Genomic DNA, 17020 nt, shown 5'->3' with positions numbered 1-17020 from the left:
AGTGACTGAAAGCCGAGGGAATAAAAAGAGACCCCATCATGACACGCTGCCGTCCTGTCGTTCCATTAGAAGGAGCAGAGTGACCCTCATCGCCCTGCCCCCCCCCCCACAGAGGCATAATTGGGTTTTAAGGGGAAAATTTCTTAGGACCTAAACTGCATTTGTTCTGTCTCCTCCTGCTGATGCCCTGCTGCCCCCCCCCCGACCCCCCCGCAGCGAACAGTCTGTGAGGGCTCCATGGGAAATAATAATTCCTGTTGTCACACACTAATGGTCATTGCTGCATAAGTGCGGCGGCCTGGAGAATAATGACATTAATTCTGCCGTGATGGGAGTCTTCAACTTCCATAAGAGATGAGGAAGATGAGGCTGTGAAATTATGAAGAAAGAACCGCGTGACGCATCGGCCGTTTGCATCGTCTGATTGCTTTTTGTCCTCTGGTGCTGCTCGACATGTCGCCGTGGTTGATCTCTTCAATTAGAATAATAGAAAGATTTATTCACACGGCCAGGAAGGTAATTGTGAGCAGGCGGGAGTCAGCGGCTGAAGGGCCCCGGGCTTCTGATTCATTAGGGGGGCATCATTCCTATTCTATGCAGGGACGCTGACATATATTGTGATTTAGTACATTTCCTACAAATTCAATTGGGAAATCATTTATAATCATAAAGTGACCAAGTACGGATGTCTGTTTTGAGCTGATCAAGCAAAACGAGCTGCGTCTTCACAGAATCCTGCAAATCCCATAATGCCCCAGTGCAGCCCTGAATGACCAGGGTCACGTTTAAGTGAAATAGATTTAGAAGATCAGTCTTCAGGTCCAGCTGATGTTTGTGACCGATGGAGAAACATGGAAATCATCAGGTTTGTAGAGTCCGTTTGTCCGGTTGAACCGGAGCTCAGACGCTGCAGGCTGCTGGATTCACAGTCACAGAACTAGTGATGTTCGCTCACTGGGTCAAAGAGGAGGCAACATTAAACCAGATGTAACTGGTTACACCTGTAATCAGGTGGCTCTTCAGTACAAAGCTTCAGTCTTTGGATGCTGCTCAAATCAGCAAATACAGAAGAGGACTCTTAGAAGCAGGAGCTGTAAAATCCTCTCACATATAAACTTCTGTAAACCCAGAGAGCAGCTGTGCGCCTGCTGTCCCTGAACGCAGCGTTTCTCAACGTAAACTCAGCAATCAGGTTCTCGTTAGAAGTTTCAATATCAAAACTCATTGATCTGATACCAGGAGGAGGTCCAGACAGACTGCTGCTTCATCCTGACCAGGCTCAGAGCAGGTCCTGCTCCAGTCAGGCAGGGGGAGGGACAGCAGGACCCAGGCTGCACCAAACTACACCAAAGAGGGTTCAACACAAACCAGGGCGGGGGCTGGTGGGGCCACCACACTGACGCAGTGACGACTCTTAAATCAGCACTCGTCTCTCGTCCAGGACGCAAACGTGTCCTCCAGGTCAGCTGGCAGTAAGAGAGGCCCCCACCGGTCTAACTTTGCTCTCATGAAGTCGCCTGATTCAGGAAGTAAACTTTGCTCCTTCACTGCGACTGACTGAACCTGTGGGTGACGTGATGAAAGCAGTAATTAGGTTCCATGTGTTGATGAATGAGTCTCTCTCATCAGGTGTTCGTGCTTTCTGCTCCACCATCATATTCAGTGTCATCATGGAGCTCCGTCTGAGGGTCTAATGAGCCCATTTCTATTCATTGTTGTGTGATTTGGTGAATCAGCGGCAGCCTGAGAACAGAGACGCCGTGTACAAACACAGAGTGTGGGGAGCAGTCGGGCCTCTGTGTAAACTGAGTGGGTGTTCGAAGCTGCACATTCCCAATGAGAGTGGGGGGTGGGGTGGGGTGGAGGGGGTCTGCAATAGTGCAGCTGAAGCAGGGAATATCTCCCCCTCCATTGATTTTCCTGTCTGTGCTGTGAGTGGTGAAATGAAGGCTTAGGCGTCCTCGGTGCCTCAGATTCGTCGACCTGTGGTGCTGAAGAGGCATTTTGCGCAGCGACGTCCGTTCAGTGTGGTGTGTTTATACCTGGATTTAGTTTAGCCCCCCCGTCCTCTGGCCGTAATCTCAGTTTGTTCCCTGAAAGTGTTAGCAGACGTCAGGAGCAGATGATGGGGCTGAAAACCAAATACGACCTCTGGATTGTGGTCGTCGCGTTGTTTGTCAGACAAGATGCTTCAGTGCCCCCCCCCCTCGGACTATAATCAGCCATTCTAATAAACACCCTTCATATTTCTCGCTCAGCAGCATCTCAGCTGGTTATCCTCTCTCTCTCTCGTGCACTTTATCTGCTGAGAAAAGTGCCGTTTGCCGAGGAGACAACATTCGAGCCTTAACAGCCTGTTAAAACTGTTGGATTACTTATTGACATCTGGCTAAACTGATGCGCTAACGATCAGCTCATCGACTGTTTTTTGGTTTGACGGCAATAAAAACACGAGGAAGAGAAAGATCAAACAGCATTTATTATCATCTTAATATAATTTATATTTAGATAAAACTAAGAGTGACTATTAAGTGTAGTGGTGCATACATTAAACAATGGATTTAGTGTATACATGCACAACTCTTGCAGAATAATTAAGTTTCCGTTAAGCATGAAGTTTGTTTTCTTGTGTAACAAAGCCTGCGACCTCCAACGCCTCTGCTATGAAACACGGAAATCACAGTAATTCCAGTGAAGTTTGTCTCAAGGAAAAGAAGTAAAGTTTGATATCAAAGCCTCCAAAGTTAAAACATCTCAATGTGTCTCCATGCTCGTCTCCTCCTTTCTGCTGTGGAGGTCGGGGGGGGGTCTCGTTGCGGTGTGGGACTGTCGGGTTTTAGCGATCAGCGTTCATCTTCCGAAGCTTCGGGGGCAAGTTCTCCTCCGGCCTCCCCCCAGCTGAGAGCAGCGGGCTGTGCATGGGGGCCGGAGCGGGGGGCAGAGTGGGCGTCAGGCTGTGCTGGTACAGGTCTCCGGTGGACTGGGTCATGGGTTCAAAGCCCACCTTGAGGGACTTGAGCTGCAGCCGATTCTCGGCCTCGGGTCCCGGCGAGGAGCTGAGGCGCTGGAGCTTCAGGGGCAGGTCTCCGGTGCTGCAGGCCTTCTCCGAGTGCTGGGAGCTGAGCAGAAGCACCTTCCTCTGCAGGTCCTCCTTCCCAGATGAGCTCATCCTCTGCAGCTTGCTTGGCAGTCGAGCTCCTGTCCCTCCCTGACGGCCCCTCTCCTCTGTGTTGATGCAATCCACAGAAAACACCCGGTCACGCCGGGCGCCGTGGCTCTCAGTCAGTGCGGGGGTGGGAGTGGATAAAGGCGAGGGCAGGGAATTCTTCTCTTCGTGCTCCTTGACGCTGTACGGTGGTGTCGGCACCTCGAACGTGCTGTGGAACTGAGAGTAGTCCACCCTGAAGAAGCCCTCCTCCAGGGACATCACCGGCAGGAAGCGATGGCCCCATAAAACCTCGTCCTCGGTGTATGACGTCCGCGCCTGGCATGTCATACCTACAGGAGAGAGACGGTGGAGATAAAAGGGGTTTAGCGCCGACAAAACAATTGCTGACTGATAAGGAGGCATGTGAAAGGGCAGCATTATCTCCTCTTGAGCTCTGCTCTCCCTCACTGGTTGTGGAATCACTGCTATTTCCTGTGAAATCTACCATCTCATCCCATTAAGTCGCACACTGGAGATTTAAATACTGCTTCGGCAGTAAATCCACAGGGATTCTTGTCATTTCCCCAAATGGTTCATTAAAGCACATAAACAGCTATTACCAACAACTATGATATCTCCATAATCTACCAACGGCCCCTCTAATGACCTGAGATGTGATGAGTGACATCTCTTCAGAGGCTGCAGTTTGAGATGTCTGTCCGTCATGCAGGTCAGAGCGGAGCCTTGTTGAGCCATTTGCTCTGTTAATATAGAGGAAAGGTTAGTGATGCTTGTTATCAGTGTGGCTCGTGTTGATTGTGATAATTGGCAGTTTGAATCTTATCAACATAATTAGCATTCAACCAGCACCGTTCTCACACCGGCACATCGATGGCAGGCGCCGTGGGTCCTGTCCTCACGTCTTTAGTGGTGTCATGTGGTGCTGGTTGTGAATCTCTGCTCATCTCAGAGTCGACCGTCAGGCTGAATGTTTGTTAGTGTGCATATGACATAATGGAAAGCAAAGAGTGCCGGTGTGTCTGCTGTATGCAGGGTGCTGGCATCATAAACACACTTTTTCTCTTTGACCTCGGCTCTTGTAAAATCATTTTCTTGACATTTGAATGCTTGTTGGAGGTCCCTCGCAATCGATAGGCACTTAATCCATATTTTTTCTGTTCCAGTGGTTCTGCTTCTGCCTGAGCTTTCCTGTTAAACACTACCGTTAGTGTTGGAGTAGGAGTCTGGTGCCGTCCCTCTGAGGGATGATACGTGCACTGTTATGTCATAGCCTGATGCTATTCCAGGCTCCCTACTCATCTTCATCCAGAGAAAACCTTCAGCAGTTCTACATCTACGCAAAGGTCATTTTTATTCCTAATTAGCCCAGAGGCTCGGCTTTAATCACAAGGGTGAGTCTAGGATACATTTCCAGCTGTATTCTCGACTCCTAGCAGGAGACTGACGTAGCTAGTGGACATAAGACAGCAGTAGTGCTGGTGCGGTGGACGCTTGTGGGTTTACAGCCTGACAGGCGTGCCAGTTCTGTTTCATCATTCAGGTGTCATGTGGGTATTCGACCAGCTGGTTAGTGTTTACGGCATCTTTCATAAAAATAAAAGCCCTCAGCTCAACTATGCAAACAGTTGGCAGACAGCCAGCAGGGCGTCCTGGCTGTAGCCTTCACTCATCCTGCTCACAGAGGGCATTATGATGCACTGTCTGTGGGACTATTTGAATCTGACCATGAGTCTAGATGCACACATGCAGAGAGGTGTGTGTCATCTGCATATCAGTGTAACCTACAGATTGATCAGTGGTTTACAAAGGTCTGTTCTGCCTTTAGAGGTCTTCACAGTCCTCCAGGTTCCTAGAAACCATGGTCCAAATGATATTCAGCCCATATTACCTTCTGTTTTCAGATGGAGAATGCTGATTGTGAGACATCCTGAAATGTTGCAGATTCACTGACACATATTCTTAAAGAAACAAGTCAAAGTGATGATGTTGAGCCTCGACAGGTGTAAAACAATAAATGTCGTAACTGTGGAGGTTTTATTTTATATCCTACGTTCTCCATCCATCCATGACATACTGTTTCAAATCACATCTCCAGCACCGTCTCTTTCTGCTTCTCTCTGAAACGTAAAAACCCACTCAGTGGTGCCTCGAAGACGTGAACTAAAACTGACAGGTATTAGAGCGACTGCATGGTAATCTGTCAAGTCTGGTTTAAACATAATTGGAGTGAGTTGTGTCGGCAGCGGCTGGCTGTGAGCGGATAACTCTAATGTTCTCGGGTTAATGGGATGTTTGTTGGTGTGAGGATGACGGGATAGTGTGGCCCATTGAAGGTGACACCGCCAGGGCTTCTCTCCTCTGCCCCTCAGCTGTGAGCGCCACAGCACTGCGACTGCGACACTAAACTTCTGGCTGCACCCTGATTTAATGGTATTATCAACAGAGTACAGGCCGTGTTGCCTGCATGCCTCTACGCTTCCCTGCTGATCCCTCCCTCCTGCGCTAAGCCTTTTCAGCTCTGTGCTTTCTTCTGCAGCAGTGTCAGAATGAGGGTTACGGGGGATGGATGGGATCAGAGCTAAAAAGAAAAGAAGGAGATGGATTTATTCGTATTGGACTTGAGGGAGGAATCATTGTGTTGAATATGCAGCGGAGAGAGAGCAGTGTTGTCCCTGAGAGTACTCCAGCATGGCTGCCTGTAGTTTACAGCGCCGGCTGTATAACAATGTCTCTCAGGCTCAGAATTACCTCTGCTCTCCGCTGTCTTCTGAAAAATGGAGTGGAACTTCTACTAAAACCCTGGCTCATTCATCAAAGTGACACACGCATCTATGACCACAGGCTTTTATTATGCATAGGGTGGGCATAAACCGATTCTGCAGTAATAGAATATCCCTCATAATTCAATCAGGGTGTCATTCTCATATGTTCTCATTCTCGATTCTTCTTTAGCTCCTGCGTTCTTCAAACGTGCAGAACTGGGAGATGAGGTTTCACAGAGTCTCGAGTATCTATTAGACAGGACTGTAATGTGGGTCGATATTAATATGGGAATTTACATTTAGATTGAGAGTGAGAGGAATGAAGAAAAGAAGCAATGAGAGTGGGGAGGAAGTGGATGAAAGCATGCAAGGAATGATGGGAAATAAGTTGAAATGAGGAGGAATCCCTCACCAGTGGTCTCCACAATGCCCTCCAGGATAACGACAATCTCAAACTGTTCGTTCGTGAGAGAGCGCTGCGATAAGTCGAAAAAGGGGCTCTTGGGATTGATTTCGTGGCAAATGGTGAGAGGGGACACCAGGAAGAGCTGGTCAGCACCCGTCCCAAAGCCAACATCCAGTTCACACTGGTCCAGAGGCAGGAACTCGCCCTCGGGTGTCTGACGAGACTGAAAGATGGTCGACAGCAGGAGGGAGACAGAAGGTGACGAGAGAAATGAAGAGAGAGAAGAAGAAGAAGAAAGAGGCAGGAGAGAGGATTAGGCTCATGTCATCACAAAGCAGAGCGACAAGCATTCTTAACCTCTTCGGCTGCACTTCCTCAAATGAAACGACTCAAATCCTCAGAAGAAGAACTAAAAGCAGAAACACTCCATTATAAATACATCACAGAGGTACATGTTACAGATACTGTTATTAAATGAAAGAAGATGATTACTGGAAAGATGTCAGACCAGTAAAACAATAACAGACTTAAACATTTCTACACAATGAAAACTGATATTTCTGCTCAGAGGTGGAAATGTGTTAAACTACACAACTCAATATTATGGAAATTGTCTCGGTGGAGTTTGTCCTGCTCTGCTGAGGATGTCGGTCCTCGTATCAGATGCCTTTTCTTTATTATCATAAATATTAGATTTATTTGACTGAGTTATGTATTGTTTGCTTTGTTCTGCTATCTGTGCAGTCATGCGAGGAGCCCTGTGTGCTGTGGAAAATAAAAAGATCAAATGAATAAATACATTATTGTACTGCATTCAGAGGGTTGCTTAAGAAAAAGTATTAGCAACAACTTAAATATCAAAAGTTGAAGTACTTGTTGCTGCAAACTGCCCCTCCCAGTGTGGGATTTTACATATAACAGAAGAGCGTCGCATAAACGGGGCTCCAGATGTGTTAAATCTGAGAGACGACGGAAGAAAAAACAAAGTTTGGACACAATTTCATGAGACTCTTCTCTAAATGTAGCTTTTTTGTAAAAAAAAAAACTTTTAGTGAGATGAAACCATGTGAAAGTTTGTGGGGCTGTAAGGTGTCCAGGTGCTGCAGGGAGCTCACAGTGGTCACTGAGTGTTTGAGTGAATGTACTTAGTTACTGTCCACCTCTAAAGGTGTGATGTGTGATTAGTGTGAACACTATGTGCCCCCCGCCCCAGAGAGGTTTTCTCTCTCCGTCCATGGGCGTCCTGTTTGCAGCGGCCACAGACTTCACGCTGATCCCCAGCGGCTGATTTGCAGGCGGATGTATGAGCCAGCAGTGATTGGACAGGACTTGCCCACAGAGCGTTAACTGGTGCGGAAGCATTTAATTGCCTCGCTGACGTCGGCGCACAGCGCTGCGATCCTCGTGTATTTTTTCCTTCCTGTCTTATTCTCTCTAATCAATGTGTCCACCTTTTCTCTCCCTTTGTGCTCCCCTCACTAAGCAATCTGTCTCACCCCTTTCAGCTATTTTCTCCCATCCTGCTGTCAGAAAAGAGGCTTGCAGATAAAATATCTGAAATATTCAAATGCATAAACCTGAAGGAATCTGAGTCCAGTTTCAACAGGTTCTTTCTGTCATTTTAGGGAAAAACATCTGATGTTCAAAGCAAATTATCACGTTTTTAAATCTACAATTAACGTAAAAATAACAACAAAATGAACCAGTGTCACAGGATTTAATAGTAAAAGATATTTGTTATGCTCCTTCCTTACATTGTTAACCCTCCAACCAATAATTGGGATGCATCAGCCACCAGCTACCCACACACACTCCCCCGCACACACACACACACACTTCCTCCACCACACACAGCTTCATAATGATCTCCCACACAGATACAAACACAGGCCCGCCCCTTCTCTACAACCCTTCCTGCCATTTCTGAATCTTTTTGTTCTCTCTAAATCCTAAAATAATTGATTCGTTATTCCCTCAAAGGCAGTTTCCACTTCCAACCTTCATCACACACAATCGGCATCATCTGATGATACTACAGTGGACGAGTGGCTCGTCTTTGACTTCAGCACAGCATCACTTCGGTTAACTCAGTCTGGTGTTACTGTACCCGCCCCCCCACAGTTACTGTTGCTACGGCTCTCCAGCTCTCCATGGAGCAGCACCGTGTCCATCAACGCTTTGGATTCTTTGGGTGAACAAACTGAACTGAATCACCTCCTGAAACGACCTGTTCATCTCAGTCACACGTCAGTGCAGGGACCCCCCCACACCGAGGGGGGTGGTTCACCTGCAGAATGAAAAACCGTCTCAGATCCCTTCACTGCGAGAAAATGATGCATGTTCAGTGATCCGCTCTCTGACCGTAACAGTCCTGACAGTCTGAGGCTCAAAGCCAGCGGTCATCTCTGATATTCAGTGAGGAAACGTTTAAAATGTCAAGAATGATAAACACAGTTTGGTGTTTGGCTTCATGAGGGATCACTGGAGCTCCATCAGCTCTGAACGATTCGCTCGATGTGACCTGGGTTGATCGATTTGGGAACCTGGAAAGGACTTTAAACTGGAACCAGGTGGTACGTTTAATATTTGCAATGATGACAACAGTTAGTTTTTATTTGTGAAACTTGTCCAAAGTTCAAACAGAAGAAAACAAAAAGCAGCTTCTCATTTGTTGCTCGTGGACCGTATCAGCTGCAGCTAGCTAATTAAGCTAATGTTAGCTCCTCGAGGTGGCTGAGAAACCTGCCTCCAGCTCGGTTTTTAAGTTTCCCGCTGACTCACTGTGTTATGGGACCTTTGGCTTTTTATTGTTGACAATAAAAAGCCTGAAACAACTGAATGAACTAAAGCCAGAACACTTCGGCTCTGATTTCATCAAAATGATCAGCGTCACATTTACAGGGACTTAACATCTAGGTGTTTTTCTGCAGGATCGATGATGTAAAACGCTTCTCATTCATAAATAAAGTGGCTTCGGTGGTTTTCTGCAGGCCTCTCCTGTGCTGCAGCTACCAGCCAGCTTCACCCTGACCTCCCCGTGACATCGCCTCGTGGTTCAGCCCTCCGAGATGCAAACTGTGAATGAAGTGTGAGTAAACAGACTTTGCATTGCCAGAAAACATTCTGCATTCTATTTCTATCTCTGTGAATATCAATGCGACGCTCCTCTGGATCTCTGCTGGAGAACGTCCTTCATGTCAGGGGGGCATTGTTCACTTGTCAGGTGCTTTACAGACGGCTGAATACTCTGTGGCATCGCTCCTCCATGTGGGTTATCTCATGCTAGCTCAGGGAAATTCTGCTTTTCACTCTCTGTCTTTGTCGCTTAAGATTAAAAAGATGGATGACTGTATGCAAACACTGACGGGCAAAGCTCCTTACACAGGCCCCCGCCGGCGTCTGCTACGCTGCTTCCTGCACAAAGATCCTGAGATAGCCGAGCGTGACTGGTTTTTCTTTGTAAATCCGACACTCAAATAAACACATTTTTCTGCCTGAGCTTTGACGCATCCAGACAGGGATTTTTATTTTCATTGGCGATGATGCTTTGGGGGATTCTTGTGCTGCAAAGACACATTTCTGTTCAACCCCCCCCCATAAAGTCTGACTACTCAGCAGCCCCGACAACCTGTCAGCTGCTCACTGTCATCATCATCAGGCTCACTAAAGCAGAGTTTCACTGGGGTGAGTGATGCTCATGGATGAGGACAGGTGATAAATAAAATTGATTAAGCCTAAAGTGGCCTGATCTTCCTACTCAACTCCACTCCATGCTCCGCCGGGCCTTCATCAATCAGGAGCCGGGAACGGGGGGGGGGTCTACTGTCAGGTTTACCGACTAGCTAGCCGATCACGCAGGCTTTCACCCTGCCAGATACTGTGTGCCTCCCCAGCACGTTTAAAAAGGTGAACCAGTCAAATCAGACAATCACAGTTTCCTCCTCTGCCAACATGAGCACGTATCTAACACAGTCAGCCCTCTTCATCCAGCTGTGTGCTCGCTGTGGGGGCTGCTCCACTGTGGGGGCTGCTCCACTGATCCAACTGCTGGTTAGTCTCACTGCTGTAGGTGTTAATGGGCTGGACAGAAACACCCGTCAGCTCCAGCTTTTCATAATAAAAAATAATAGAAGAAGAGTCCCTGAGTGTCACACCTGAACCAGGAGCATCTGGAGGAAGAAAACCAATGAACGAGTCACGTTATTTCACACTATTTGGCCACTCGTCTCCACTGAAGTCTGACGGCCAACAAGTCTCACTGCCGACTCTGGATGTGAACGAGCCTGATGTGTTCGTACTGTGGCACTACCAGCTGTCAGTCCAACGAGGGCTAACGCAGCGCCCACGAGGTTTCATCACTCAGCACCACCGTGAGTCCAGTCCAGCCGGGACAGCAGAGCTCTCCATCCCCCACCTCCGAGTCCAAATCCATTCCTACAGCAAGCTAACCGCTTCACTGGCTAACAGTAGCTACAGCTCAACAGGAAACTACCTCAGAGAAAAGGACTCGTGACTCTGTTCAAAAGGCACAAAGTGCTTCTTACTGATGTGGTTAGAAGTCGTTCACAGTTTGGCGTTAAAATGTATTTTCCAACAAGCTGCAGTGTGAAGTCATCACACTCACATGTAAACCAGTGGAGATTATTATTGGACCGACATGATGCCAGTGCTGACCTCCTCCATCTGAGCATCATTTCACCTGTTCTGGCCAATAACAGATGACATGAAAAATCTGAATCTCTTCTTCTTTTCATCCAAAAAAAAACAGCTGTGCATCACAGTGGAGGGAGTGAAAAGACACTCCCCATGTTTCCACAAGCACCCAAACTGTTTTAATACCAACTCATGGCTCAGTTGTTGTTCTGAAATGATTCTGCTCTTTAACGACCAAACAAGCAGAACAAAGACAGTTTAAAGTTACCTGTTGAGCAGGTGAGCAGCAGCTCCTGTGGTGCTAAACTTCACCGTTTTATGACCTGATGAACTGAAATGCAACTTGATGAGAGCATGTGATCTGACTTTTAAAATGAATCGTTAAAAAGAGGCTCTGATTTAGCTGACCAGAGGTGAGCAGCAGGTCCACCGCGTCGAAACCACATGTTAAAACCACACGTTAAAACTACACGTTAAAACCACACGTAAAAACCATGCGGGGGGGGCATAAATGACGCTTCACTAAGCCCCTCCCTAAACCTGCTACTGTCCAATCACACTCCAGAGGTCTGTAAAGTGCAGAAAACTTTCAGAAAAAGGGAAAAATGCAGAAATCTGGAACCTGCAAATCTGACAGCAGATCATTTGGAAGCTTAGAGGAGGGCTTCGTGTTTTTTATTAAGTAGAGAAGAAGACCTCAGTTACAGCTGAATCTCCAACAACCCAACGTACATGACCTGTTTCCTCAGTCGGAATCTCTCTTTCTATTAAAAGTTCCCTTTAATAGAAAGAAGAAAATATTATCTTATTATAATAAATAACATTATTCAGCCACAGTTGTTTGCTACAGTTAGCTAGCTTATCATTGTTAGCATTGCTCCCTTGCTAACAGAGTTATCTTTATCCTTCACTAACAGCTGTGTGCTAAGCTAGCTAACGTGGCACCTACGGGACAAGAGTCACCTAAAATAACTCCTGCGTCCCCCCCCAGGCTTTCTCACTGCTGGTTCAGACCTGCTCACCTGGATGTCCTAGTTGTTCATTATCCTTTTCCACAATGGTTCTGTTGGCAGAGCCCAGAAAGACGTCTGCTCGCTAATGGGACAGCTGTTCACACTCACAACTGAACCTTCTGCATCCAAAGTGACCAATTACTGCCGTCAGAGCTCACCGAGGACGACAGCGTTCAGGAGAGAGCGGCTTCTCTCCAACGTTCAGTGCTAAAGGTGTCCAGCTCCTCATCGGTGACACACACAGCAGTTATTAGAACTTACTATAATTATATGGTTCAGAGTTGGTGTCGTGTTCACTGAGCTCCTGTTCAATAAAGATTCTTACTGTTGGAGGCAAACTGAAGCATCCGAGCACCAGCTACAACTTCCAGGAAGTAACAGGAAGAGACAGGAAGTAACAGGAAGTGACAGGAAGAGACAGGAAGTGACAGGAGGTGACAGGAAGAGACAGGAAGTGACAGGAAGTGACAGGAAGAGACAGGAGCTGACAGGAAGTGACAGGAAGTGACAGGAAGAGACAGGAAGTGACAGGAAGTGACAGGAAGAGACAGGAGCTGACAGGAAGTGACAGGAAGTGACAGGAAGTAACAGGAAGTGACAGGAGGTGACAGGAAGTAACAGGAAGTGACAGGAGGTGACAGGAAGTGGAAGGAAGAGACAGGAAGTGACAGGAAATGACAGGAAGTAACAGGAGGTGACGGGAAGAGACAGGAAGTAACAGGAAGTGACAGGAGGTGACAGGAAGTGGAAGGAAGAGACAGGAAGAGACAGGAAATGACAGGAAGAGACAGGAAGTGACAGGAAGTCAGGAAGGTTCACAGTATTAAAGATGTGTAAAATAACGTTAAAATTCATTATGCCTCAGTTTGAAAGAAACACTACGTTTTTAATCCCTTAATATAATATTAGCATGTTTTTTATTAATATAGATTCCAGTCATCTGCATGTCAAATGTTTTGAATAAATGGTGAATTATTAATAATTTGCTTATTCTGTGACTCTACCCCCTCCCAGACAAGTCGAGCCCCACATTGTTTATCCTTTGTTTATTGATTGTTGGTTTAATTAATGTCCTAATTATATAATTTAATCCATCCCTCCTTTATTGTGGTCTGTATTTAGGCCTCCTATTAGTTTTGCTGTTAGCATGTTGAGTTGATGTTGTTGAGTTTTCTGTGTTATTCATGGTAAATAAGATGCAGAGCGGCCCGTTTATTCTGGGTCATGTGTACTGAGCACATGAGGTTATTCTGGACTCTTTTTAATGCTCTGAATGTGGAGAGGAGGCCTGTGACGTCCCCTGATCGGACTGTAGAGGCAGAGGAGGGCTGAGCAGAATAAACCAGGTATTAGACTCCTCCTAACTCTGCTGCCTGAATGTGCTTTGCACGTCTTCTGCTCTGGTTTGGTTTTCTTCTCGTGTTTTAATCCTCGCTGTGACACTCGGGGACTTTGGCGGTCGCTGGCACAGACGCTGTCACAATGTTCTCGGCCAAAAATGTGTTTTGTTGTGACTGCGCTGCCTCTGATTTCTACTTGCGAATGGAGAAGCGCTGTAACGAGGCTCATTACTACTGTCAGGAGCCTGAAGATGAATCCTGTGGTAATAATACAATGTGTTTTAGTGTTTGTGAATCTGTCTTCAGTGTGCTGGCTCATACATTACAAATAATACACACTCCACCTCACACACGCCTCCTCCACAAGCCTCTGAAAGGAGACTTAGCGAGGAGGCCCGCGTCCAAACAAAGCCACAGATTTTGTCTGCTGGTGTGTTTTTGATCTCATCCTACACACCTGAATGTGAATTATTCACCTGCAGGACAGAGGAGCAGTCTGCCTCTCAGGGTCTAATCAATGACCAATGACCTGATGCATAATTGCATCTCTATGCTTATTAGAAAATTAATGGAAATCAATGCTGGTTCTGGTGACCAGTCGTATGTAGCCAGTCCTGCAATCCTCTGAGGACGCTCACAGCCGAGAGGATTTCTCTCCCTGGTGTATCGTTGGAATAGTGAAAGTACTCAGAAAAAGATTGTTGGTGATTCTCTGTGTCTCCCCTCCTCCGCCGCTCACCGTCCCTTTCAATCACCTCCTCCACTGTCTCGCCCTCCTCCCAGTGACACCACAGTCATCTCAGCTGCTTCAGATGGGACTGTGTGTGACAGCCTCCCTCGGCCTGTCTCCCCCCTTCTCTCTGTCCGCTCTCACCCACTAATCACCCACGACCATCCAGCAGAGCTCCAAACTGTCCGAACACAACAAGTAGATCCAGTTTACGCAGGTTTCATCGAGGGATCACTGAGGCCGACAGACTCTGCTCTGGCTTCAGGTTGACCTGCAGCCTGCCCTCAGATCTAAAGCCTGATGTTCACTATGATTCCTGTGACTGTTTGATGTAACTGCTCCTTTAATCCTGGTCTCAGTGTCTGTGTGAAGCTTAAATAACTGACGGTCACAGTCAGCGGCCTCCTGCTTCTTTATGTTGTCACTTCAGAGGAAACGAGTCACTGCAGCAGGTCCCCTAAATCACCGGCCAATCAGAGCTTAGGATGCTGAGGAGGTCAGAGGACCTGGACGATGCTCAGAGACTGTCAGCGTTACACCTGAGCAGCAGTCAGCTGATTTGTAGTCACATGATCAGCTGATGTCAAAGGAACCGTTTTTTATGCCTTTGATTTGAGCATGTGATGGATTTCATGTCAGAGAGCTGCTCCTACTCTGTTTTATGTGCAGCTTGATGAACAAGACTTCACAGACTCTTCTCACACACACACACACACACACACACACACACACACACACACACACACACAGCCTCCTGATTCCTCTGTCAGTGCCGTCTGAGGATGTTATATGATGAAGGCTGCAGTTCAACAGCACCACCATCATCTCTGCACAGGAACTGCACTGACAGCATTCCTTCTGACTCCCTCAGTCTTTTATTTGGGGCTTTTTCAGCACACATGTGATGTGTTATATCTGAAGGTGTGTTCTGTCCGGCCTGAACAATGCCTCTGTTCATGCACAATGGCATTATTTTCTCTCCACTCTGGCAGAGCTGCAGCAAAAAGTCGGTCTCGGTGAGAGAGTCTTTGAAGCGAGAGAATAAGGTTAGAGCACAGAGCCCGGAGCAAAATAAAAGAGGCTGAGGAGCACACAGTTGGCTGCTGTTTATTGTGTTTCCCAGAGAGCGAGTGTAGAACGATGTGGGCCTGGCAGAGACGTCCTGGGATCCATACTGATTGTATTTCTTAAGGTAAAGGGGGGGTCCACAGTGTAATTGTTCCCTCAGCCTCTATTACCCCCAGTGTCACACAACCTGTCATCAGTGCCGACACATCTACAACAGATTATTTATCTCTGTGACTTCCAGTCGCGCTGATGAAGTGAAATTGACGGCGTCACAGTGAAATCTGTGCAGACGTGTGTGATTGTACTTTGTGCCTGTGGGGCTGCTGAGTGTGGGGGGAGCTCGGTCCTTCCCCCCTCCCTGCCTGCCTGCATGCATCATTAAGCTGACCATCGCTGAGCTCAGTGTGGCTGTGTGAGGAGAACACAGACATAAACAAGCTCCAAGCACCTCGCTAATGCTGTTTGTCTTCTTTATGGCCCATTGTGCACATTGAACATGGATGAGGCTGAGAGGAGCTCTATTATGATAATGAAGAGAGCAGCCAGCGGTCCTCGCTGCTGTTTGGGGTCATTTTCTGCATTGTTGCTTCAGAGCTTCATTAGAAACACCCCCCCCACCCCAAAAAAATGCGCTGAGCTGTTCATCAGTGGACGGCCAGCGTGGGTAAGGACTCAGCACCCACTCTGCTGAGGCTCCGTGGCACCGTTTACATCTCAGGGAGCAGAAATTCAACCAAAACACCCCAAAGAAGAGAAAGAAAAGACCGCATTTCTTTATGGAAGCCATAAATACGTTTTATGTGTGCTGGCCCCCCCCGAGGAGAGCAGTTTTACTGACTCCAGTGATCTGTGGTGGTACCAGCAGCTCCCTCTCACTACTGACTCACTGAGCCATCCTCAGGAGGGGGGGCCTGTCACATGACCCACTGATGCACACCTCTCTGCCCAGGTGCCCCCTCCCCACAAACACCAGCATCCTCATCCCACCCCCCCATCCTGCAGCTGGAGGGCTGTGGGACCTGCTCACACTGAAGCTTTGAATGAAAAGGCTGCTTTGAAGACACTGAAGTTCTAAGAAGTTCATTATGCTGCATGGAGCCTCTCATTGACTTCATTATGTGGCTCTATTAGTGGGAGAAGGGGGGGGCTGAAGCTTCAGCTCTGCTCCAACACTCTGTCAGTGACCATCGGGGGGGGGGGGGCTGCTCTTACCTTTATGAGTTTGCACCTGATCTGCGCGGACACCATGTGGCTGTTCCTCAGGTTCCCCACGCGGAACATGAGGCACAGTTTTCCGTCTCGCTGAGAAATCACCGCGTCCTGGCTGAACATGAGCGTCTCTGCGCGCTTCTTGGGCTGGGACATCTTGATGAACATGCAGCCGATGAGGAACGCGTCCACGATGGAGCCCAGCAGCGACTGGAAGAGGAAGAGGATGATGCCCTCCGGACACTTCTCGGTGATGTACCGGTAGCCGTAGCCGATGGTGGCCTCGGTCTCGATGAAAAACAGGAAGGCGGAGGGGAAGTTGTAAACGTTGGCCACGCAGGGGGTGTAGGACGAGTCGTGGCCGTGGTTGAGGTCCCCTCTGATGTAGGCGATGATCCACCACATGGATGCCATGACCAGCCAGGCGATGGTGTAGGTCAGGATGAAGATGAGCAGGTTCCAGCGCCACTTCAGGTCCACCAGGGTGGTGAAGAGGTCGGACAGGTACCTGCTGGTCTCTCCGCCCAGGTTTCCGTGCTGCACATTGCAGCGGCCGTTCTTGTCCACGAAGCGCTGCCGCTTCTTCTTGACCGGAGCGGAGAACGTGGTGGCCCGGTTGGTGTTGACCACCTGGTAGTCCTCGCCGAATTTCCTGCGAAGTGCCGCCATT

General features: G+C 47.9%; 1 protein-coding gene across 1 annotated transcript; it reads right to left on the bottom strand.

The window, feature by feature from the left end:
• Positions 1–2654: 2654 nt before the first annotated feature.
• On the bottom strand, positions 2655–17019 carry kcnj19a (potassium inwardly rectifying channel subfamily J member 19a). Its single transcript, XM_070847490.1, has 3 exons — positions 16354–17019; positions 6344–6560; positions 2655–3498 (listed from the first exon to the last, which is right to left on the bottom strand). The coding sequence occupies exons 1-3, from the start codon at positions 17017–17019 to the stop codon at positions 2837–2839; spliced, it is 1545 nt and encodes a 514-aa protein (XP_070703591.1). The 3' UTR covers positions 2655–2836.
• Position 17020: the final 1 nt, after the last annotated feature.

Source organism: Pempheris klunzingeri, chromosome 17, assembly GCF_042242105.1.
Source record: "Pempheris klunzingeri isolate RE-2024b chromosome 17, fPemKlu1.hap1, whole genome shotgun sequence".
NCBI classification, from domain to species: Eukaryota; Metazoa; Chordata; class Actinopteri; order Acropomatiformes; family Pempheridae; genus Pempheris; species Pempheris klunzingeri.
This window is presented reverse-complemented; position numbering and strand designations above follow the sequence as displayed.